This window comes from Leucopleurus acutus (assembly GCF_964270905.1).
Source record: "Leucopleurus acutus genome assembly, chromosome: 2".
In the NCBI taxonomy this organism is placed as follows: domain Eukaryota; kingdom Metazoa; phylum Chordata; class Mammalia; order Artiodactyla; family Delphinidae; genus Leucopleurus; species Leucopleurus acutus.
Genome location: NC_139143.1, coordinates 39,691,029 through 39,716,472, shown reverse-complemented (window position 1 = coordinate 39,716,472; position 25,444 = coordinate 39,691,029). Strand labels below are relative to the sequence as shown.

The 25,444-nt window shown below is 38.1% G+C and overlaps 2 protein-coding genes across 3 annotated transcripts in view; both read right to left on the bottom strand.

Moving 5' to 3' along the window:
• Window positions 1-25,444, bottom strand: part of LOC309958283 (UDP-N-acetylglucosamine--peptide N-acetylglucosaminyltransferase 110 kDa subunit-like) — a 267,922-nt gene that overhangs the window by 141,351 nt on the left and 101,127 nt on the right. The gene's annotated exons all lie outside the window — the stretch shown is intronic.
• LOC309958286 (uncharacterized protein) overlaps window positions 1,409-25,444 on the bottom strand; it is a 37,895-nt gene continuing 13,859 nt past the window's right edge. The window contains exons 3-4 of one of the 2 annotated variants that reach the window (XM_082834030.1): window positions 11,711-11,801; window positions 1,409-1,441 (exon numbers count right to left, since the gene is read on the bottom strand). In XM_082834030.1, the coding sequence (XP_082690156.1) occupies window positions 11,731-11,801 (71 nt within the window). In that variant the 3' untranslated portion in view covers window positions 1,409-1,441; window positions 11,711-11,730. Of the gene's footprint in view, window positions 1,442-11,497; window positions 11,802-25,444 lie in introns of those variants that run through there. The other variant, XM_082834029.1, reaches the window with a different exon arrangement.

The following is a 25,444-nucleotide window of genomic DNA, read 5'->3' as shown; positions in this document are numbered from 1 at the left end:
CCATTCAATATGTGTGTAGTGGTATCTCCTGGGGCTTTCATTTTCATTTAGCTAATAATTGATTACATTGAGCAACTTCATGTGCTTATTTGCATCTGTACACCTCCTTGGCAGGATCTCTTTTTAAATATTTTTATCCATGTTGTTAATTTAAATAAAAATTTCTAATTACTGAGTTTTGAGAGTTCTATACGTGTTAGAGACACAAGTCTTTTCAGGTATATAATTTGTAAATATTTTCTTCCAACCTGTGGCTTTTCTTTTATTAATAATGGCTTCCAAAGATGAAACCCAATTTATCACTTTTTTTCTTTTATGGATCTTGTTTTTGGTGTCATCTCTAGGAAATCTTTGCTTAACTCAAGGTCAAAAGGATTTTGTCCACGTTTTAGAGATTTATGTTTTGATCTACACTTAGTTCATTCTTCATGTGGTATGAAGTAGGGATCAAAGGTCATACTTTTGCATATGGCTATCTATGCACAGTATCCGTGTGCTATATGCTTCTGGCACCATTGGTCAAGAAGACTATCCTTTCTCCTCGAAATTGGCTTTGCAGCTCTGTTGAATAATCAGATGTCCTTATATGTGTGGATATGTTTCTGGGATCTACATTCTATTTGACTGACATATTATATGTGACTCTTGGTTATAATATATTCTTTCACGGATGTCTTTCCACTTGCTCATGTAAATAGTCTCCCAGTAATATAGCCTTACCATTTTACTGGACATACCTAGGTATACCTGAGATGCATTTGATAAATCGATGGAACTTGCACTCAAACTAGGGTTACTTTCCAAAAACACTTAAAATGTTCAGGTGTAAAAACTATGTACTCTACAGCCTTCCTGCCTCAACCAAGAGTATGTTAACACAGACCCACAAGCTATTTTGCACATGTATGGGGCTGTAGAGTCTGGGGAGTATGAGAGTGGTGTGTGCTGTCTATCCCAAAAGATCATCATAGGACGCAAAGGAAACATTAAGGAAATAGACAGGAATAGTCAAATGCCAAACGTTAAAATATTTCTCATGCGTTTTTAATATTTACATTGAGATAAATAAGCAAATTATTATAAAATAAAATACAAAAATTTAGAGAATATTTCAAAATGCTCTTTTTTGCCAGATGCAACCAGATACTAGGAATAAATAGAGGAATTTTCTGGAACCAGCTTGACTTTCCTTTTTTTATCACCATTGAGTGATGGGGTTGTATTTTATTCAGTCTATTGTACATGTGGGTGTGAATAAGATGGAACTTCTCTCAAAAAGAGATATGAACAAAGAATACATGCTGTCAACTTGTCTAAAACATTTTTTCATGTTCTGACTCATTTTTCTTTGTATTGGCATTTCAAGGGATTTTGTTTTTTAATTTGACTATTAAGATAACTTGATAACTTCAGTGATATCCCATGAAGATAATATAAACAACTGTAATGGAAAACGAAAAGATGTTAATAGCAACCAACACTCTGACATTTCTTGCCATTGTTCTTTACTATTTAGAATAGTAACAAACCCCATATTAATTTGACTTTTTGAACTTTGGCCTTTACTTTGGTGGAAGAAGTTCCTTTCACTTTGCTTATTATCTGTTTGCAATTAAAAACAATGAATGGGGGGCTTCCCTGGTGGTGCAGTTGTTGAGAGTCAGCCTGCCGATTCAGGTGACGTAGGTTTGTGCCCCGGTCCGGGAAGATCACACATGCCGCGGAGCTGCTGGGCCCGTGAGCCATGGCTGCTGAGACTGAGCGTCCGGAGCCTGTGCTCCGCTACGGGAGAGGCCACAACAGTGAGAGGCCTGCGTACCACAAAAACAAAAAAAAAACAATTAATGACCATACTTTGATATGATCATCTTACAGTTGTATAGAGGGAGGATAGTTATACAACCATTTATATATCTGTGGGTTCAAGAAAGTTTAAAGGCTTGATATTTGAATCCTGTGGAATGTAGCCTCCTTTCCCAGAGGGAAATGAACATATACATGTACTAACTGTAGTTTATAATAAAGCAACACCTGTTCGTAGAGGCACCTTCTATTTCAGGCATGTTTAGGTATAGGGAAGGGGAACAAGAGCTATAAAACATAAGTCTTGTCTATAAGGAGTTTACAGTTTAGGGGGGTTGAGGGCACTCAACGACTCAACGAGGATGAGCCTGATGCAGGTGGCTACAAGGTCGCCCTTGGATAAAGTCTGCTTTAGGAAAGACCAGCTTACTCTTATTCTGTTAAACTCTTTAATGCGGTGTCCAATAAACCTGAATATCAAGCTCAAATGCCACTTTAGAAATGTTTCCAGGGGGGTAACAGTCAAGAAGTTAATATGATTCCTACACACTTGTCACAACTCACCAGAGGTCTTGAATTCGGTGAGCATATTGACCTCCTTTAAGAAAGATCACCATTTAAACTTCGAATGCTAAGTTCTAAGAGAATGAAGTAAGTAATAAGTGATATTCAGGTTCAGAGGTGGAAGAGAAAAGAGGGCTCCCCTTGAGTAGAACATTTTGTTGGATTCTCCAAAGTGGCAAACAATGAGGAGAACACTAACCAGCTAAGACTCTGAAGAAGTTGAGAATTAAGATGAAAGCCTAAGATGGAGGTCAAAATGTCCCCTAGATTTAAGGATACACTTAGGCTGAAAGGGAAACTATTGAAAAAGATGTAGAAAATCCTAAATATTTCAAAAAAAAATTATTAGAACTAATAAAACAACTTAGCAAAGTTTGTTTGCAGAATATGAAATCAACATATACACATCACTTGCATTTCTGCACATTAACAATGAACAATCTGAGAAAGAAATTAGGAGAACAATTCCATTTACAATAGCATCAAAAAGAATAAAATACTTAGGAATAAGCTTAACCAAAGACATGAAAGATTGTACACTGAAAACTACAGCATTATTGAAAGAAACTAAGGAAAACATAAATAAATGGGAAGACATCCCACGCTCATGAACTATTGTTAAAATGTCCGTATTACACAAAGCTACCTACAGATTTAAAGCAATGCCTATCAAAATCCCCTATTTTTGCAGAAGTAGAAGAAACGACTCCAAAATTGATATGTAACCACAAAGGACCCTCAACAACCAAAGCAAACATGAAGACCTCACACTCTCTTTTGAAATGAAGTTTTCTTGTTATTGTGGGTTAAAAATCCAAAGTCCTAAATATCCATAAATTATCTCCTAAATTTACATTTTGGTTCATTCTCAGTGACAGGCCTTTCTGTGCCTGAGTGGCAGTGAGGACTGCTTCAATATCTGTAGCTTGGACTTCTGTCACTGACATGGTGTGGGTATCTCAGAGCCTGGCTCTTTTACCAGTCGATCAAGTCCCGCATGAACCATGCTCAGAAGGGCCCCACGCTTGCTTGGTTTCATGCTGTGCTACTGCTGTCTTGAAATTCTTAATGATTTTATCTTTGAACTTACGTTCTGTAAGTAAAATTTATAGGACAATAAAATATACGCATGAGCAGAGAAGACATGTGCAATATGTGTGTCTGCCACCATTCCTGCGGCCCCATTCACAACTAGTTTTCACCCTGCTTATGGTGTGCTTTCTATGACACGCTTATTTGGTACCCATTTGGAGTCTTACTGAGTTCCACCAGAATTCTGTGCTACTGCTCACATCCAAGACTAAGTGAAGGTGTTAACAGCTCCAGGAGGCCATGCTTTCCATTTGAATCTGAACTTACTTCTAACACAGAAAGAAAGCAGTTGTTTTTTAAGAAACAAGAATGTCCAAGGAATCTTATCATATCCTTTCTTACTCGTGTTACTTCCCAATATTAGCCAAACACTTCTGCTGAAAAAGATGACATATATGAAAAAGAGAAGAGAGAACAACCCATAGAACCCATTTAGGGCTCACCCTAATCTAGTATGATGTCATCTTATCTCGATTCTATCTGAAAAAAGAATTTACTTGGGCACATTCACAGGTTCCAGGTGAACGTGAATTTGGGGAGGACACTATGCACCCCAGTGCAAATACTTTCAACAACACTTTTTCTTTGCAGTTTGAACAAGAGGCACTATATTTTCATTTTGCACTGGAGCCCACACATTATGTCACTTTTTACTTTTAGAGCCCATGTTGGAAAATGGGGTTTCATGAGACAGCCAAGTGAGTCTGTGAAGTGAATTCTAGAATTACCCAGACTTACACACTTTGTTGCAGCAAGTTGGTTCCAGGCAAACCCATGTGAAAGGGGCATGTCCACAATGGAGCAGAGAACTTTTGTCTCTCTATCACCAGACTCACTCCCAAGATGAAGGAAAGAAGAGCTTAGCAAAGCATGGCCAGTTATTCTTCCCAACTTTGCCAGTCAAGTAGGTCACCTCACCTAGCCAGTGTCAGTGAATATAAGAGCAGGGAGGTTAAAAGTTATACTACTCAAATTCCCTTCACATGCTGGTACCATTAGGAACGAGAAGGGAAATTGTCACTAATGCTTCCCTGTTTCACTAATGTTTCCCTGTTTTTTTCAATCTCTTAACCCACTCAACTATGCCTTTAAGCCTGTAATTAACGGAATATGGCTCTCCCTTCAGGACAAAGAAAAGACCTTTATCAGGACAGTCCTGCTCACACTTTTATGGGGTTACTCATTTTAGTGGCCTCTGGGAACTACTGGTGGTCGACTTAAGAGTTTCATCCCAGAAGTCTCTGATATGGGTGAGAAATTGCTTTAATTTAAATTAACTCCAGGGCTACTCATATCCAATGATCAGAAACAACTTTTTGTTTACCAGCCATCCACAGCATAGCTAACCATAGAAAGTTGATGAGGTTAAATGACAAACTAAGATTAAATACATAAAAGCATCCAGTAATACAATTCAGAAATCATAGAAATGTTGCAAATTTGAAAGTACACCTCCGCCAGTATCAAATTCTTCACAGAGAAATTAAAAGGGCACACATTAAACGCTCTTATGAATTAAGGTCCCAAAGTATTAAAGCCCAATTTTGAAATCAAGTTTCCTTGTTACTGTGGGTTAAAAATCCAAAGTCCTAAATGTCCATAAACCATCCTCCCAGCTGTACATTTGGTTCATTCTCAGTCACAGGGCTTTCATTTCCTGAATGCGACTGAGGGCTCCTTCAGTATCTGTAGCTTGGACTTCTGTCACTGACACGGGTGTGGGTCTCTCAGGGCCTTGGCTGTTTTATCAGTTTATCAAGTTTCTCATGAACCGTGTTTTAAAGAGTCTAATGAGTTACTAAGATACAATTTGATTTTACAGCACTATCCCCACAATTTAAAAACAATCTCAAAAGCAAGCCAATGCCCCACTCCTAGAAGACAGAAACTAGGCACATTTTTGTGCCCAGAATCCAGTACAGAATTTGACCAAAGAACAAAGCAGAAACTCAATGGCATTTGAGAGAAAGATAAAGTCTCTTTTGTTCTAGCCTCACTAGGACGTCCATTAGTATGCCATTTCACTGAAATTTCTGACCTGCAAACTTCGAACCAGGAGGAATCTTTGAAGCCTGACGTTGATTTGTCACTATGAATTTGCCACGTGCAGTGCACAGCCCTGAGCATCTATCACACATGGACTCTTGAGTTATCCTTCCTCTTTGATGACCTTGTGGTTCACACTGCAGTACTGAACTGATTACGGGTTCTGTCAAGTGACATTACACCTCCAGTTCTGATGCGTAGATTTGACAGTCCTATGTCGCCATGGCCATTTTCACTGCCTCCTGCTATGGAACTGCACAGACCAAAGGCGGCTGCCTTTAAGAGAACATTTCTTTCTCCAGCATAATTGACAAATCCAGTGTCAGCTTGGGCCCACATGTAAAGGGAGTCACTTCAGCCTACGGTAGACCATATGTGTCAATGCCGACAAGTTCTACAAGACATGTTTTCCTTACAACTGAGTCTTTGTCTCAGTCAAACCTGCTTGGGAAAAACTGTACCTGAAGAGTAAGGCAAGGTGGACGGCTGCCCGAGACTTTCCTGCCCTGTAAACTCCTGCACACTCTCAAGTCAAGTGCCAGGTAAAGGTCTCTGTATACTAAAGACCCTTCAGGTGCCTTATTCATTCCGCTCCAGGTATTGCTCAGTCACCTGCAACTCCCTAATGCCCCTTTTCTTTATGTCAGACCTTTACTTAAGTGGCTCGAAAGAAACCGCCACTCTCCCACACCATAAGCTGCAGCCATCAGCCAAAATCAAAGTGTCTTACAGCTGGTTGGATGGTGGCCACCAAAAGGATATATCCATGTCCTAATCCTTGACTGTTACCTCATTTGAAAAAAAAAAACTTTGCAAATGTCATTAAGGATCTTGAGATGGGATTTCCATCCTATATTATCTGGATGTGTCCTAAATATAATGACAATTGTCCTTATTATACAAGAAGGGCAGAGGGACATTTGAGACAGACAAAAGAGAAGATACAGACACAGGAAGGGGGTGATGTGAAGACAGAGACAAAAACTGAGTGATGTGGCTTCAAGCCAAGGAAGAGGGCAACCACCAGAAGCTGAAAGAGGCAAGGGATAGAATCTCCCCTAGAGCATCTGTAGGGAGAGCAGCCTTGCTGACACCTTGATATCACACTTCTGGCCTCTACAACTGTGAGATAGTAAATTTCTCTTGTGTTAAGCCTCCAAGTTTATTAGTCTCCCAGCAAGCACGGGACACTTATACAGCATGCACTAAACCTTTTCTAGGCTTCAGCAGTTTACTGCACAAACCTAAATATTTTCAAACAGTCAAAGGTCTCAACATCCCACCATACATTAAAAACCAAGGCACTAGACTACCTTCCTTGGCAGTAACAAAATATCTTCCACAAGGACAGTTTGCTCTCTAAGATGTCTGCTCCTTTCTTTTTATTTCTCAGTGTTCCCAGGTAATGCACCAAGTGTTAGGGTCTTTTAATTACCTTCCAGCAAGTACAATGCCTTAATTCCACTTGGTTTGGAATAAATTAGGAAACAAGATAAAAGTGAAAAGATGGAGGGCCAAATATTCCTGTTACTCTTGATAGCCCTGGCTTGAGAATCCAGTTTCAACGAAATGATCACATAACAGAACCCCAGAATTGGGCAGATTTACTAACTAGTAATACACAGAATGAGAGAAACAGAAGACACTCACTCAGACTCTCAAGGGAGAGAACAGAATTAGTCAAGGCAAGCATGCTCACTTAATTCTTTTCAAGCTTTCTATATAAGTCACTTGATCACCCTGGGGCAGAGTCAGTAAAGAAGCAGGGCTGAAATGACCCTAAGAGCTCTCTTGACAGGACTGAAACATCAGCAGCAGGAAAGGAACATTCCCTCACTCCTCACCACCACCACCCCCAGGAGTAAAAAATGATCATCCACATTGACAATGTAAAAGAAATCAGAAACTATGCTAACTCTGATTCACTCTTAGTATACCAACAGCTAATCAGGAGCCTTGTGCAAAAACATCTTGATTAGTTGCTAATACAACTCTTTAGAAGCAGACCCCTCCACACACCTCAAAGGGAACATGCAGACCTGTATGCTTCAGGATTTTCTCACGAAAACCCCACACAATTTCTTTACTATTCCAGCCATGTATGGCCTAGCCCTACCCTCATACCTGTTTTTCTTACTTTAGTAATAAAGAAACATAGATGGAAATAAAGAAGAGCTATCAGGTAGAAAGATATAAAATAGTGGGAAAAATATTATAAGTAGAGTCAAGTACCACCACCATTTACTAGAAGTGAACTGTCAACACCAACATTAATACTTTTTCCTGTTATATCTGTAAAGTGATAATAATATGTACATAACAATTGTTTACTTATTCAAATCTCATTTTTACAACTAACTACTACACAACAATTAACATGCTAAGGCAACATCAATAGATGAAAAAAGGTAGTCCCTGGCCCCAAGGAGTGTTGCCCAGGAGAACACAGAGATATGTAAAAAATACAATCACAATACAGTGTAGCGAGTGCAACAATCAGGCATGCAGAAGTGCAAGGGTAGCAGAAAGGAACATGTGATCACAACACTAAAAAGAAGACTGCACAAAAGACATAATATGTAAATTGAGTTTTGAAAAATGAAGTGGGTTTCCCAGGTGCCCCATAGGAAGAAAGGAATTCTTGGAGGAGGGAAAAGCATAAATGAAGACAGTGAATTGTTCATATAAGCCAGAAGTGAACTAGGCAATGGCAGGAGAAATGATTGGACACAGGCGTCATGAATATTCGCATGTCTGCATTTTAGCAAGACCATTCTAAAGGAAACTTTGAGGATAAACTCGGGGCTGGGGGGCCGCGGGTGGACAGAACTAGTCATTCCTGCAAGAAACACTGGAACCAGTTTCTACCAACCAACCAAAAAAACGACTTCAAAGGCAACGTGGTGTCACAGGAAGGGCTTGTTTCTGTGTTTCTTTGTTTTTAGTTCATTAGGCCTCACTTAAAATTCTGATTCCACAATGCACTTGCTTTGGGATCTTGAACAACACTCATAACCTCTGCAAGTTTCAGTATAGTAAGTTTATGTGATTACCTTCATCTGTAATATCCCTGTGTTGCAACCTTAATTAATTCAGATTAATTCATCTTAATCTTAATCTCAAATTCAGGTCAAAGACTAGTTCCTCTGTGACTTCTCCTCTGAACTGATTCAAAAGCCTTCTCTCCCGTCCTCATTTGGCTTCTCTTCTCTTCTAGAATCTCATAAGAACTTCTATGACCTCTTTGGGTTTTTTTTTTTGTTGTTGTCTGTTTGTTTGATTTTAATTGAAGTATAGTTGATTTACAATGTCGTGTCAGTTTCAGATGTACAGCACAGTGGTTCCGTTTTCAGATTCTTTTCCCTTATAAGTTATTACAAAATATTAAGTATAGTTCCCTGTGCCATAGAGGAGATCCTTGTTGTATCAATTCTATGCCTTCTTTGAATGATTGTAGCACTTGTTGTCTGTATCATTTTTATGTCTATTGTGGCTTTGTGACTGAAAATGAAAATTTTCTATTTGTTCGTGTCCTGGCCCTTCCTTAAAAATGTGTTCATTTATCTATTTCATATCTATTGACTATATCTTAGACACTGTGTTAGCTGCTTGTTCTAGATGTTAGTAAAATATAGACCTTCCTGCTCAAAGGGTCACAGTATTTGTGGGAAAACAAAAAAATGAACAACCTATGTCTTAAATAGCTTTGTACTTCCCAAAGAGAGCACACCTTGTAGGTACAATAAATATATGTATTATATATAAATGTATAAATAGTTAATGGCATTAAAAACTTGAGATAACTGCTTTTCTATTCTGAGGAAATGATGATAATATTTCACCAGGAGCTCAATACCACTCTGAGAATGAGGGCTTAACGCCCGACCTGGCTCACTGCATCGCTTTCTTATACGAAAATAGACAAGTCTGTACATACTCTCTACAAAAAGGCTTATCGGCATGAATTTCAGATAGCAAGAAGAAAAATTCAAGAGGTTCAAAGAAGCATCCAGAAGCTCAGATGATTGTCTGGCACTAATACAACTTGCTTGACAGGAAAATAGAGCTGTAAATCTTACAAAATCAGATGATCTTTCAAGAATTTCAAAACCGCCTGCTATTAATTAGAAATCCTAGAAGAACCGCTTCTTTTAAAGCATACTGATAATATGCTTTACAGCTTAATATTCAGAAGCCTATGTTTTGGCTAAATGAGCTTCAGGAAAGAAGGAAACTTGTGGTTCAGTTCCATCTACCCTGGAACCTCTGGTCAAAACATCTACTTCTGTGCTCAGCCATCTTATCATCTGTAAAATGGAGGCAACTCTAAGAAAACATAGTTACAGAGATGTTGCACAGTTTCCTGTGTCATTGTCTTCATTTGTTTCAGAAAACCAATAACCTCTAAGCTACTACTGCAAAGAGTGCAGTGTTACTTGGGGTCATCTAGTGCAGCTCTGTCAAAGTAAAGAAAAGGAAAGGGGCCTAGAATAACTATAATTTTCCCAAGAGGACACTGTTATTTTATGGTAAATTTGAGTCAAGAACCCTGATCTCTTTGATGCCATTCCATTGTTCTTTTGTTGGGTTCTCAACAACCCAGAGAAAGAAAGAGAAATAACACTCCTATATGCTGTGTCACTGGTACAGGACGTGGCAAGATTGGAATTGGAGAACTACATATTAACAGGTATTTGGGAAATTCTTCAAACTAATTTATATACCAGGTACATAAAAAACAGTATGTTTTCCCAAGATGATTCTGTGGAATGAACAGAACTGGTAACTGAAGGTGTCTGTGTGCTGCAGTTCCAAACAGGATGGGTGAATGCTTGTTTTCTGGCACCTTTAAGACTCCACTCCAATATACACATTAAAATAAAATTAACATTTCAACTGGGTCATATTTAATTCTGCATGCTCTTGTAAGTCAGCAAAATATTCCATATATCATTTAAGTTGTCACTCACTTGTTTTTCTTTTTCTTTTTTTTTTTTGTGGTACACGGGCCTCTCACTGCTGTGGCCTCTCCCGTTGCGGAGTACAGGCTCTGCACGCGCAGCCTCAGTGGCCATGGCTCACGGGCCTAGCCGCTCCGCGGCATGTGGGATCTTCCCGGACCGGGGCACGAACCCGTGTCCCTTGCATCGGCAGGCGGACTCTCAACCACTGAGCCACCAGGGAAGCCCGTCACTCACTTTTTAACTTGACTTTCAATTTCTAAAAGTCTTTCCAAACATAAAACAGAGGTGGGAAAATGGTATATGGGAAGCTGCAGAGATGAAATAAGCTTATTTCATTAGGCATAAAGATGAATATCCAAACAACTTCTTCATGGCTGAAAGTGTCCAAATCTACTGTCTTCATTTTGTAGTCAAGGCTTCCGGAAAAATATGCTAATGGATTCCTTATTACCCAAATGCCCCATATCAGTTTCAGTAGGTATCATTATATATTATGGACATTTTTCTCAGTGACAGAGAAAGACATCCTGGCCGAGCATCCCCCTGCCCATGACACAGAGATGATGGTCTCAAGCTACCTTGAAGGCATTGGAGCCCACTTTATCCGTTACTAATATTAATGGAGGACAAAACTTCATATTCTGTTTGCTCTGTGTTTGTTAAATCACTTCTTCCCTTCATTAAAATGGATGACACATAATTGAGTCTGTAGTGTGTGTATCATTGGAAACTGAACACATTTTTGTTGGTTTTATTAAAGTCATAGGTTTCTAGGGAGGGTCTACTAAATAACTAAGTCTAGTTTCACACTTACTAATAAATTTTGATGTAATTTTGAGTAAATTAAGCTCATCATAAAGGAAGGATACTGATAATTGCTACTACCCCATCCTTGAGGGGCTCTTGTAAAGCGCTAAATAAAGTAACAGAGGTTTATATGCATGCATATATTTTCAATGATATTTGAACACACTTAAAAAGAACTCTGCGGAATGCATTATAAAACCTTGATGCTGTGTGTCCCTAGTTCCCAGCTCTCTCATTAAAACTATTTAAATGAACAAAATGTTATCTATTAGGATAGCTATCAGAGTACTCCAAATACTACTTCTTGCAGTACCCTGTCCCAACCATTTGCCTTCCTCTTCCCATTAGTCCTTAATTCAGAAACCCCAGAGATTTGTTCATTAATTTATGAACATATTTCTCCATTCAGCCAAGAAAATTGATGGATCCCTTACCAAATTTCAGGCACCCTTCTTCAGTATGTTTTATAGGCATGTTCAGGAAACACAGCAGTAATTACCACAGATGAATATAGCCTCTCTCGAGCTGAGGGGAGAGACAAAAGTAAAGAAGCAAATATAAAATCATAAGTGTAAATACGTAAATAAAAATTGAATAAATGAATGGGTAGAATAACTAGTATATCAGGTAAGTGCTGGAGAAAAACAGCAAGAATGGAAGGGAGATGGAGATTGTTAGCTGGTAGGAGGAGGCTGCGATCTGAAACTAAGTGATCACTGAGGGCTTTCTGGGGAAGATAAAATTTAAGAGGGAACCTAAGGCTGTGAGAGGGAGCAAGGTGCATATCTGGGAAGTGAATAGTACAAGCAGAGGGAACAGTCAGATGGAAAGGCAATGAGGCAAGAGTGGGCTTGGAGTATCCAAGGAGCAGGAAGGATGTCAGTGTGTGGAAAACAGAGGGAGCAAAGTGGAGACGAAAAGGAAACAGTCAGAGAGCAAACAGAAGCCCAGATTTCTAGGGCTGTGGAGGCACTTTGAGGACTTTGCTTTTCCTGTGAAGGAGCCATTGAAGAGACTTGAGTGACATGATCTGACTTATGTTTTAACAGGATCTCTCTGGATGCCATGTTGATTAAAGACTGCAGGAGAATAAGGACAAGCCCCAGAAGACCAATAGTTGATTCAAATGTCAAGAAACATTTATGCCTTCACCCTTAAACTTCACAAATGATGCCATTTCCATTGAGCTATTGAAAAATATAATCTGGCTTTCAAAACAATAAACCAGAAGGCATTTTCTCACATAAGCAAGGTCATAAACAACTGTCAGCTAAAGTTGAAATAGCAACAAATCAAATAATAACAAAAAACATTTTTATAGATTTTTAAACCTTACAAAGCATTTTCTTGTCCATTATCTAATTTAATCCTCAAATCAACGCCATGAGATAGTTATTATTTTCCCATTAGAAATGACCGCATATTAAATCCTTAGTGATTGCTCAAGAAAAGCTGAAATCTTTAGTGTACATCTATTAATGCCAAGGTTGGGTTTTTTTCCCATGGGAACATTGGATGCTAAAATCCACAGGGATTTTCAGCTCAGGATGGCAGACTAGGAAATATATTTACTTTCTGGTCCTCCTGAAACCATGTTTAAATAAAACTGTAGAAATACCAAAATCAATCAACCAATAAAAGCCAAGACATTGTGGAAGTCATCAACCACAGAAAGATTTCAACACATTTCGAGAAGGCAAACAATGAAACGGAGGGGCCATGAATAAAATAATGAAGAAAAGACTACCCTAAGTAGGGTCTGCACAAAGCCAGTCAGCTTTTGCTGAGTTCTGGTTATAGTAAAGGGCAGAGGAAAGAAGAGGGGCTGAAAACAAGGAGACAAAAGTCATTTTAGGAAAAAAAGTTCATTTAATGAGCTCTAGGGAACACTCAGCCTGCTGCCATACGCACTCATGTATTACAGTAGATTGTTGGTAAGCAAGACAAGAAAACAGGGAACCAACAAACAAAAATCAAGACACTGTTTCTTACTGAACTCTTCTCAAATGAGATCAAGAAATTATGGTTCAATGCCATAGCTGTAAATCATTTCTGCTCCTGGAGAGGTTAGAAAGGGCTTATAATAGTTACCCTTTTTTTTCAGACAGAATTTAGGTCTGAGCAAAAGCTTTTGTGCCCTCCAACCTCAAAGTTTATTGGGGATGGAAGTCCAAATTTGCTTTGACATACCATAAAAAGAATCTCATGAGCAGAGGGTCAAACTACTTTTGGAATATATGAATTATGCCCAGTGTTATTTTAAATAGATTTTAAACTACAATATATAAATTTTTACTGATCTATACGATTCTGGGTTCTGAAACTTCTACATGTTACATGCCTGATATATAACACACAATGTCAGTCCCAGGAGAGAGAAAACACTCCAATGAAGCAAGCCACAGAAACAAGATTCGAACAAGGTAAAGTGATGTGTAGACCAAGACCAGGATTTTTCAATTCTTTCCTGTCATGCTGTAGCTTCCAGTTCCTGAATAACAACACGTTTCCCTTGTCCTAGACACACAAGAGTATGTCTCCTCTCTGGGGCATAAGAAGCTCTGGAGTTACATATGTGTAGTAAACAATGGACCCAGCCGGCATACTCACAATGACCAACTAAACATCAATTAGGACTGATGGACAATATTTCTTCTTCCAGTAACATAACAGTTTTTAAAGACTAAGCCATTGAACGTGGAGTTACTGAACATGGGACTCAGTTCACTGGGATCCCTTCTTAGAAAAATAAAGGACAACTTGAATTGGATTTGTGCGGCTTATTCAAGTAGTAACTAATCAGCTACATCTTGGTGAACTTAATTTGTCACAATCGTTTGGTATTTTATTAACTCTCTTCCCCTTCTTCCCCCAACTCTCACGAGAACGGATCATGAGTATCTTAAAACATACTAAGTCGTCTTCCATCACTGTTAATCTAACTACAAAAGCACACTTTCCTTATCCAATGTAACTTACTGTCTTTTAGAGCAGCTGGGGTTTTAATTCTCTACAAAATTAAAACCAGCAAAGAGAAACATTTTCAAGGAACCATCACATTGTAGAGCTTTAGAAAGAAGACTTTAGAATTAAGGGCAACTATATCATTTTATAGCTAAAGCACCTGAGGCCTAAAGTAGGAAGGTAACCATCGAGGTCAGGGAAAGGTGTGGAAGATCAGGTTTCAAGCTAAGGAAGAGTCTACAGGGACTCAATCTGAGCAGGTCAAAAACTGAAAGGAGACCACGAATGTTCTGGGAAGGCTGGCATCTGGCCTCAAGTGTGAGATTCAGACAGGGAGTGGGCCCGGGGGGAACTGCGCTTCTGCAGTAGGCAGAGAAGTCCACCTCATCTCCGGAAAGTGCCACTGACATCAGGGAGTTGAGGGGAAAGAGCAATGAATTCCAGTCCACCTGAGAAAGCAGGCCAGTCTGATTAACTCTGAATTTAGGCTTATTTCAGATACTTCTTGAGAAAGAACTTGGACAAGAGCAAGTCCCACGCAGCCTCTTTTAAATCCATGCCCAGTATTTTCTGGTGGAGCTGCTTAAACCCTCCAAGTGACTCCAGCATTTTAATTTCACTCTATATTTAATTCCAACAGTTCTATGATTGATTATTTAATGGGCAAATAAGTAGGGTCACAAAAGAGTGTGAATGTATTTTACAGAATGAGGATGGGCGGAGTGGAGCAGTCTGGAATAGGACACCAATAAAAAGGGATCTTGGTAAAGAAGAACATCTATTAGAAATGGAGAGGAATTCTCAAGGAAATTAGTGCCTGACACCACGCCCTTCTCTCTGCATGTTTAGAAGCTGGTTTCTAATTTTATTTTCATAGGAGATGTCCCTGTGATGAATTGTCTTTTACCTCCACACCATTTATCACATGGACATATTGTGAAGTTTGTGTGAGAGAAAGCAAGTATTAGAATTTGTCTTGCAAGGAGCTATAAACACTTCCTGGAACAATCTAGGATAGAAGGAAAAGGAAAGGAAGGTGGAAACAAAGGACAAAGACAGCTAATAATGCTGGAGTCTCTCGCTGGGATTTGTGGTATCTCTTTTTGAAACTAAGTACAGAAAGTCAGAACTTGACTGATTGTTTCTTGATCACGGTTTGTTTTCATTTTTGTTTTTTTCTTGCTCTCTCATCAGTTACTCCAGCCAGTGCCATGTCATTTTCAGTTTTCAGTAAGCATGCCGGTCTTGTTTCCATTCACATTATTCATGCAAAAGTTGATGGAACTGATGACCCCGAGTTATCAAGGTAACATTAGATACACCAGTAGATACATTTCTTAATTTTAGAAAAAAATTACCGAGTGAAGGTTAAAATAACTCCTCTTAAATTTGTCATTTAAAAAAAACTTCTCCTAACATACAATACCTCATTGCCTAATAATGCCAGATAAATGAAGAATTCCTATGTATTCATGAATGCAGCCTAGTCTGTATATTTCTTGGCAGGTATGACCGTTACCGAGGGTGACGGCCTAGTTTGCTGGCCATGTCCTGTCTCCTAGAAAGTTGTAGTTTCTGTTGTCTTTCAGTTGGTCCATTGGATATCAGAGGTGAATTTATAAAACTATACTTCCCTTTACACTTACTTTTTTGTTTTGTTTTGTTTTACTTGAAGTCTAGTTGATTAACAATGTTGTGTTTCAGATGTACAGCCAAGTGATTCAGATATATATCTTTCTTTTTCAGATCCTTTTCCATTATAGGTTATTACAAGGTATTGAATATAGTTGCCTGTGCTATATAGTAGGACCTCATAATTTATCTACTTTATATATAGCATACACTTACTTTGTGTGATCCACGCTGGTCAGACCACATGACTATTTTCACTTCTGATATCTTTTCAGGTCCAACCTCAAATCTTTGATAAGAAGATATTTTAAAATAAGTTTAGCATGTGTGTGCTCTAAATCCAACAGTAGTTATTAGAGATATGGTTTTGCACTAGGAATTCTTCGCTTTTCTGTTCTTGGCCAACCAACTGAAAATTAGCTTTTACTTTCTGGTTGGTTTGCTAGATGTTTATGACTATAATAAAAGTCTTAAATTTTGTCTCATATCTTAAAACACAATCTGAATTAGCAATGGATATTGTGCTATACATAGGGGCTGTGATATAAATATAGTTTCTAACTTCAAAAACATATAGCCTAGAAGGGAACACAGACACATATGCGGCAATTATGGCAACTGCATTTGTTTACTAAGTGAAATAGTACTGAGATGGATAAAGTGCTAGCAAGCCTTGAACAGCCAAATCAGCTTCAAAAACAGATGTGCAGTTCTTTAAAAGTCTTTTTCACATTTTTCCAGCTACAGGTAGAATATAACTTAGCATAAAAACAGTACGGGTTTTATTTTAAGTAATTTAGCATTTTGACATCCTCATAATGAAATTAAATCCAAAAGGAGATTTCTCTCCATGATCTCTTGAAATGGTCTTTGATCATCCACAATATTTCCCATCATCACAAAGGTGGTAGCAAGGGCAGGAAACTCCAACATTATTAAAGTTTCATAAAGCAAAGTCAATTTTAAGAATATAATGTCCCCCAACTGACAAAGGTCTTGACAGATAATTTCAAGGGAAGCATAAATTATTTTCTGTTTGTCAGAGGGCAAAAATATTTAGGTTGAGTTAATGAATGGTAGAGTTTTTGAGTGGAGAGTGTACTTAAAATATTACGTAGATCTGTACTGTCAACAGATGCTAGCCACGTGGCATTATTTATATTTAAACAAATTTAAAAATAAGATTAAAAAATCAGTTCCTCAGTTGCATTTGCCATATTTCAAAGATGTTTATTAGCTCCATGTAGCTATTGAATACTGCAATGCATGGTACAGATATAGAATATTTTCATTATCACCAAAAATTCTATTGAGCAATACTAAAATTATACCCAGATATTCACAGAGAAGGCAACCAAGTCTCAAGGAAATAATATAACTTCCCCAAGATCACACAGCTATGTGTTTAAAGAAAAACAAAATGACACAAAGGAAACAGTAACAGAGGCATTAAAGAAACCCAGTAAGTTTCTGGAGCAGTCAAACTAGGGTTTAAAAGTGCATACTTAATTGTTAGGCGGGTTGAAGCTCTTGATGGTTGGTAAGATCTACCTGCCTGAATTTGGACATTAGCATTTTATGCAATGAATTAAAAGCAAAAAATCATTTCAGCGAATGGCTGCCAGCTCCATAGTTTTAGCCACTGCCGTGCTTCCAGATTATGTTTATCACTTTCATGTACAGGGCACCACTGTGAAATGTGATGGTTTATCTGACCCCAGAGAAATCAAGAAATCTTGTGGGGGTTATGGCTATATTTGAAAAGGTTGATTTTTAAATGCATCATGCAGACTGGCCCTGTTTTAAAAGGGATTCCTGCCATCAAATAATCAAAATGTAAACTCTCTTCTCACCTTGCAAAAGTCAAAGATAGTCCCTGCATCTTTATTATTTCGTTGAAATCCAAATATTATTTTTCCATTCTCTAACTTGTTTTCCTCACAGTGTGATCAACTATTGCCAAGGAAGGAAAGGTTAGATTTATCAATCAAAGTTTGCTAAAGGCCCCCTAGGTAACTGAACCCTCAGGAGAAACAATCGTCATGTATTCTTTTTCTTTTGTTTCAGTATCTTCGTAAAGAATCATTTCAATATGTTTGGTTCTGTAGCAGAGGTTCTGTGAAGTGCTTATCTTCCTCAGAGGTGCAGAAAGCCTGTGATTCTGGGGGTAAAGATGGGTAAGGAGAGAGAGGGAAGGAGGCTAGAGAGAGGTTCAGTGCTGAGATAAACACAGTGTTCTAAAGCCTCCTGGGGGTGAGGCTGGGGTGCACAAACACCCACGACTAATCTAGACAGAAACTGAATAATCAACGGGACGACCACTATGAAGTCATGTGGTCACCTCTCCCTCTAGAAATAAACATTGCCCTCAGTAAGTCTCCTCCCGCCCCAGAAGAGCATTAGGAAGGTCTGGAGAGGGGGATTACTGGCAGAATGGAAAAAGCAGGTTGAAGGGATTAGCCTGGAGCAGAGAGACCAAGAAACCCAAGCCAGTAGATGGAAGGCAGACTTTTCATGGAAGTCTCCAAGCCCACGTCAAGTTCTGGGACCACCAAGTACAAGTCAAAGAGTGCTCATTTAACCCCTTTGGGCCCCCACGGGAGTGGAGGAAGGCTGGACAGAGAGGGAGAAGGGGCCATTGAAGGTACAGTATTTACTATGGGATTTAACTCCTCAAAGGCCTCCCAGTAGCTTCAGATCTGCGCAAGAATCCTTCATGTCCTGCTGGTTTGCAGTGAGTGGCTCACAGCTTTAAGGCCTCTTCTGCCAGATGGAGAACTATTTCAAACATCCTGCCTCTATTTTGTACTGTAGCAATGCAGACAGGAAACCTGACCCCATTCAGGGTCAGAACCCCATTCAGGTTCTAAAGAGAAATTCTAAGTACCTGAAAGACTGAGGAACATGGTGGCTTTTATTTAAGATGTGGAGATAGAGAGCACATACCTGGACTTGGGCCTGCAGCAGCACCAAGAGTTCCATTTATTTTCTCTCGCATCTCTGTTTCTCCTTTTCTCTCTGCTGGATTAGCCACGGGGACTCCAAGTTCTTCATTGTGTGGTTCTGGTACGAAGATTCTCCTGGGAATTATAAAGCTATTCACCTTCTACATCGAGCACTTCTTATATTTTCCCCAGCAAAGTAAGTCATCCTTAAGAGGAGTCAGGGTGCTAGCTTTTAAATATATTTTAGTCATCCCTTTGTACATTAAATGCTCTTTCTTGGAGACTGCTCCTGACAAGGTGTTCACCGTGCTCTCAGCTGGCCTCCTGAAGTTCTGCCCTGCCTTCCCCACCAGGTACAGTTCAGAAGCTGCCCACCTCAGGGTGATGGGTTATCTTCTAGTTGCTTTATTCCTTTCCCTTTTACATTTAGAGAATATAATTTGAATACATAAACTTCTCTGTGACCACAGCTTTGTTTGCAACCCCCAGGTTTTGTTATGGCATATTTTCATTATCATTCAATTAATAAAATTTAATTCCCATCGTGACTTTATCTTTGACCTACATAATGATCAGAAGTATGTTTTTAATATCCAACTCTTTGGTAAAATATTGGTTATATATTTTTAAATTTCTTGCTTATTCAGAGTCTTGTTTTATAACCAGAATATAGTCAATTTTATAAATGTGCCATGTGCACCTAAAAATTTCTGTGATATATATATATATTCCATCATTGTTGGTGCAGTGTTTTATGTAAATTTAGGCCAAAGTTTTTAATGATGGTATTCAGATCTTCTCTAATCTGCTGATTTATTGTTGTGGTTCTATGTTACTGATCTAGGTAATTTAGATGTTTCTATTTCTACTTAGATTTTTGGAATTTCCCTTCATATATTGCATTGAAGTTTAAATTTATAATGTATTCCTTGTAAAGTAACAGTGGATTTTATTATCCTGCCTTATCAACAGTGATACTTTTTGCTTTCAAATCTATGTTAACCTTAAAAAATCTTCAATTTTACTTATTGTTGTTATGACATAATTTTTGAAGCCTTTCATTTTCAATCTGACTCTTGTCTCTTGTAGGTGGCATAGAATTAGGTTTTTTGTTTGTTTCAATAATCTTTGTCCTTTGAGTATTTACAGTTAATGTATTTTCTTATAGACCGTTTACTCCTTGTTTACTATTTGTCCCACCTTGTTATGTTCCTTTTGCTGTTCTTTCTTCAAGATTTCTTCAAATTCCATTTTCCCTTGTATTAGCTTGTTGTTTTTACATAAGTAGCTGTTACACATGTACCATGACTTATTAGGTCTTTTACTGCTTCTCAAGCAATGCTGAGATCTTAAATTTCTTTTACTACTTTTTCCTCTTCCATTTGTTTTAATGCATTCTAATTTTTGATATATTTTATTATTACCCTTTTGTGTTGTTAGATTTTATTTAGGTTTATCCACTTATTTATCCTTTCTGTTATACATAATTCTTTATAAAGTCCTTATTTTCATCTGTGATAATCTTCCTTCTGCCAGCAGGTCTCCCTTTATAATTTAATTCAGTTCTGATGAGAAAATATTTTCTAAATTTTGTCTGCAAATTTCCTTATTTCATCTTTCCTTCCAAACAACATTTTCTCTGCCTCTAGAATTCCCAATGGGCAGTTCTTTTCTTTAGCACTTAAAAATGTTATTCCATTATTTATTAGTATCCAGTCAGTTTTGCTCAGAAGTAAGCTGCAATCTTAATCCTATTGTTCCTTTCAAAGTAATCTATCTCTTTTTCCTCGGGCTGCTTTTAAGATGTCAGGTTTTCTTTGCTATTCATGAATTGTACTGTGGTGATCTTAGGTGTGGTTTTCTTTGTATTTGTTCTTGTTGCATGTTTTTAGTGCTTATTGAATTTATGGATCCATATATTCTTTTTAGTTTTAGAGCACTCTCAGCTGTTAATATTTCTGAAATATTATTTTCATCCCAATCTCTCTCTCCTTTTTTCTTTGGATTCCAGTTTACACATATGATAAAAATGTTTACTGTGGCCCATATGTCTCAAATGCGCTTTTGTGTACTTTTTATTCTTTTTGTTTCCCGTGCTTTAGTCTTAATATTGTTACTACTCTATCTTCCAGTCCACTTACCTCTCTTTACCTGTGTCCAATCCACTACCGGGTTTTAAATTTCATATAATTTTTAATTCTATCAGTTCAACTTCAATCAGTTTATGTTTTCTAGTTGTCAAGTTAAATTCTCCACCTTGTCATCTATTTTCTTGAACTTGATAATGTTTACCAAAATATGTATGAACTTTAATGTTTAGGTCATCTATGATTCTGATTCTGTTTTGTTTTTTATTCTAATTCTCCTTTTCTTGGTAGTCTTGGTGGTTCTTCAGTGAATACCAGACTTGGGATATGACAAGTTGTAGAGAATCTGAATGACATTACAGTTGCCCTTTGAACAACCTGGGTTTGAACTGCACAGATCCACTTATACATGGATTTTTTTTTCAATAAGTAATACAGTACTACATGATCTGTGGTTGGTTGAATCCTCAGATTCAGAACCACAGATAAGAAGGGCCGACCATAAAGTTATATGTGGATTTTTGACTGCACAGGGAGTCAGCGTCTCTAACCCCTACATTGTTCAAGGGTCAACTGTATTTTCTTGAGAAGAGAATTTCCTATTCTTAGGTAGGGAGCAGAGGGGAAGATTACCTCAGTCACTGGACCAACTTCATACTCATTTTCCTTCTTTATAAGGTTCAATGTAGATGTTGCATCAACCTTCCTAACACACAGACACACAGACACAGACACAGACACACACACACACACATAGAGACTTCCAATGTCCTAATTCATATCATTATTTTTCCATTGGGTCACAAATCTTTCATAGGTTCTGAACCCCAATTTTGTCTCTTCAGCATCATCAGCCAACTAAGTCTATGCTTTGACTTCAGTTAGCTTTTGTTTGACTTCTTAGCATCTTGTCTTGTCTACCTTTTATACATGGAAAATACTGCAAGGGAACACTGTTGCTGAATCCAGCTCCGTTCTCTGAATCTTTACTCTCTCTGTGATTTTGGTCCTTAAAATTCTAGCTGCCTTGTTATTTCTCAATTCCAACTCTGGTTTCCTTAGTCCTATGACATTGTCCTAAGATCTACTGGCTTTTCTACCTCTTAGGAGTCACATTTGGTTTCTCAGACTTTTGCTCTACATCAGTAGTTTCTAAGTGACTGGGCTAGAAAAGCATGTGCAGAATATTGTTCTCACTTCAGTAAGTTTCTTTCTCTATTTTACTTTTCTAGGTCATGGCTACCTCAGTAGCTTTCTAATGCTCACAGTCAAATGTTGCTTATGATTTATCTGGCCCTTCTAGTATGTTCTCCTAAGGTAAACTGATAGAGTTGGAAACAGAAGTTCGTACCCACCATTTAAAAAATTCTGTTTTGTCTTTCTATGAATTCTCTTTTTGTCCCATCTTCTGTCACTTTTTCCTACCAAAAATTCCCATTCTCACAGATAGATTATTTTAAGATTAAAAATTATTATTAAGCTAATATGTTAATTTTGAAAGGAATTAATTTTGCTTTGAACAAGAACACAAATTGGTGAATGGAATATGGAAGATTCCTTAAGATCTTTTTCATCTCTAAGAGTAGTATCCAACCATCGGTACCATCATAAGTTTGTCAACTATGGAAGAAAGCAGTCTTTATAAAATCAGCATTATTCAGTAATCTCAAAAACTGCTTCACTTTCCTGCTCATGCCACCAATTTCCAAATGTTCAGTAGGAGCAGAGAATCATGGGATGGGACATGGAGAAATGGCCTGTCGTAGTAACTATAAATATTGGAAGAATGAAATTATAAATAAAGAGGGTTTTCTATGAATATATTTGAAGTGTTTGTTCCTAAAGAACTTCTAGAATAAGACTCAAAAGTTTAACATAGAAACAAGTGTGAAACTTGTTTTCATAAGTATGAAACTCAGTAAAATTTATCTCGTAATAGTTTTTTCTTTTGTGTTATGTGATTGTCAGTGTCACATAAAACTATGTTTTTCTGGACTTCACAGATCTTCTTATTTTTACTATGGGATCAGTGACCCTACATTTTTGAAACGTGGCAAAATAGTTAAAATTGGAACATTTCCCCCAAATCCAGGGCATATGACTTACATTTCTGTAGAAGGAAATATTATATTTCTGTCTAGTTCTGGGGTAAACATTTTCATACCTTCCAATCCAATTTGACTAATGTGTTGTTTTTACAGTGCATTAGTGGAAATTAAATGGTAAATTCAGTCAGTCATTTCATACATCAAAAAGGAAAATCAGTCAACACAACTGTCTGACTGAAATGAATGAAGAAAACAATTCAAGGCAAACAACTGTCCCAGTAGACTTGTATAAATACAGTAGTGGTGTCATGTGCAGAATTAATCTTTCCTCACCTTTAACTGGAGAACACTCTGCCAGCCAATTCAGTCACTCAAATGATACTGAATTATAATATTCCAGTTTTATTTGCTCTCAGTTACTGGTGACTTCCCTTCCTTCTCCTTCATCTGTCCATCAGTGGAGAATGTCAGAGCAGGAGAATAGTAATACTGGCATATTGTAATGTACTGTCTTGAATTCTACAGCTTCAAAATTCTTAGGCTAACTCAATGATCTTAAAGACCCTGGTGCAGAAAGGATATGTGAATTAAATCGCAGACCACTGGCTGACCCTTCCAGCACTAACATCCCTTATTCCTGGTTCTAATATATCACAGAATACTCAAGAGGAAGGTTTTGAGTGGTCAGCAGAAATATGGCTCCAAAGCAGGCACATGGAAAAGAAATGTTGTCATCTGTGATCCACTTTAAACTTGACTTGTCTTTTACTCATAAACCAGATTCAGTGTGAATTCTGTTCTGCTAAATGTTAGAGAGTCTGTTGGAGAAGTGTGGGCAATTCTTTTGAATTTTTTACTCTCTAACTTTTTGGCTTTTTTAACATCTTTATTGGAGTAAAATTGCTTTACAATGCTGTGTTAACTTTTGCTTATAACAAAGTGAATCAGCTATACGTATACATATATCCCCATATCTCTTCCCTCTTGCATCTCCCTCCCTCCCACCCTCCCTATCCCACCCCTCTAGGTGGTCACAGAGCACGGAGCTGATCACCCTGTGCTATGTGGCTGCTTCCCACTAGTATCTATTTTACATTTGGTACTGTATATATGTCCAAGCCACTCTGTCACTTCATCCCAGCTTACCCTTCCCCCACCCCGTGTCCTTAAGTCCATTCTCTACGTCTTTATTCCTGTCCTGGCCCTAGGTTCTTCAGAACAAAATTTTTTTTTTTTAGATTCCATATATCTGTGTTAGCATATGGTATTTGTTTTTCTATTTCTGACTTATTTCACTCTGTATGACAGTCTCTAGGTCCATCCACCTCACTGCAAATAACTCAATTTCATTTCTTTTTATGGCTGAGTAATATTCCATTGTATATATGTGCCAAATCTTCTTTATCATTAATCTGTCAATGGACACTTAGGTTGCTTCCATGTCCTGGCGATTGTAAATAGTGCTGCAATGAACGTGGTGGTACATGTCTCTCTTCGAATTACGTTTTTTTTAGGGTATATGCCCAGCAGTGGGATTGCTGGGTTGTACGGTAGTTTTATTTTTAGTTTTTTAGGGAACCTCCATACTGTACTCCATAGTGGCTGTATCAATGTACATTCCCACCAACAGTGCAAGAGGGTTCCCTTTTCTCCACACCCTCTCCAGCATTTATTGTTTGTAGATTTTTTAATGATGGCCATTCTGACTGGTCACACAAAGAACTTTGGCATGGTGTTCATCATCTAGCTAATCCTAACACGCAGACATTTATGAGAGTTAAGTCAGGTCTTTGCCAGAGTGGGTTGCTTATTTGCACAATTGGGTTAAATCAAGAAGGGCAAATGTAGGCTGTCAGAGTAAATAAGGAGAGGAAAAACAAAAAGAACAAGACATATCATTCATCAGTGATTTTCCCCCCAATATTCTTAGCCTCCACCTATCTCCATCTTATTGATAACACAGGAACTAGACTGAAGAATCAGGTAAAAGGTCTCTACAGAAACTGAGGTAATATAGAAAATAAAATAATAAAACATAAAATTGCAAATTTTCTTTCTAGGGATAATTGAGATGATACTTCAATAATAACATAAGATCAGGTGAAGTCTAAAGAAATTTTAGAAAACCTGGATAAAGTAAGAAAACATCTCTTCGCCAGCATCCGAATGTTAGAGAGACACCGAGACATGTGGGCCAAGTTCTGGAGAGAAGGGAAACACAGACGCAAGCTTGACATTTGGTGCAGCTTTTCTCCTTGGGGCATTTGCTGATTCAACTCATACAGCCTAGGAGCTGAAAAGCCAAGGAGTTCAGAAGACTCTAACCACAGAAGCCAAAGGGCAAGAGCTCAAGCTGAAGGCAACAACTAATGGAATGACAAGCTACACGTATCCTTAGTCTCACAGGGCTGCGGGAACCATTACATTTAAAGCCTAACAAATACAAGGGTAGTTGGGAATAGGGAGAATCCAAACGTTCACATGGTAATCCC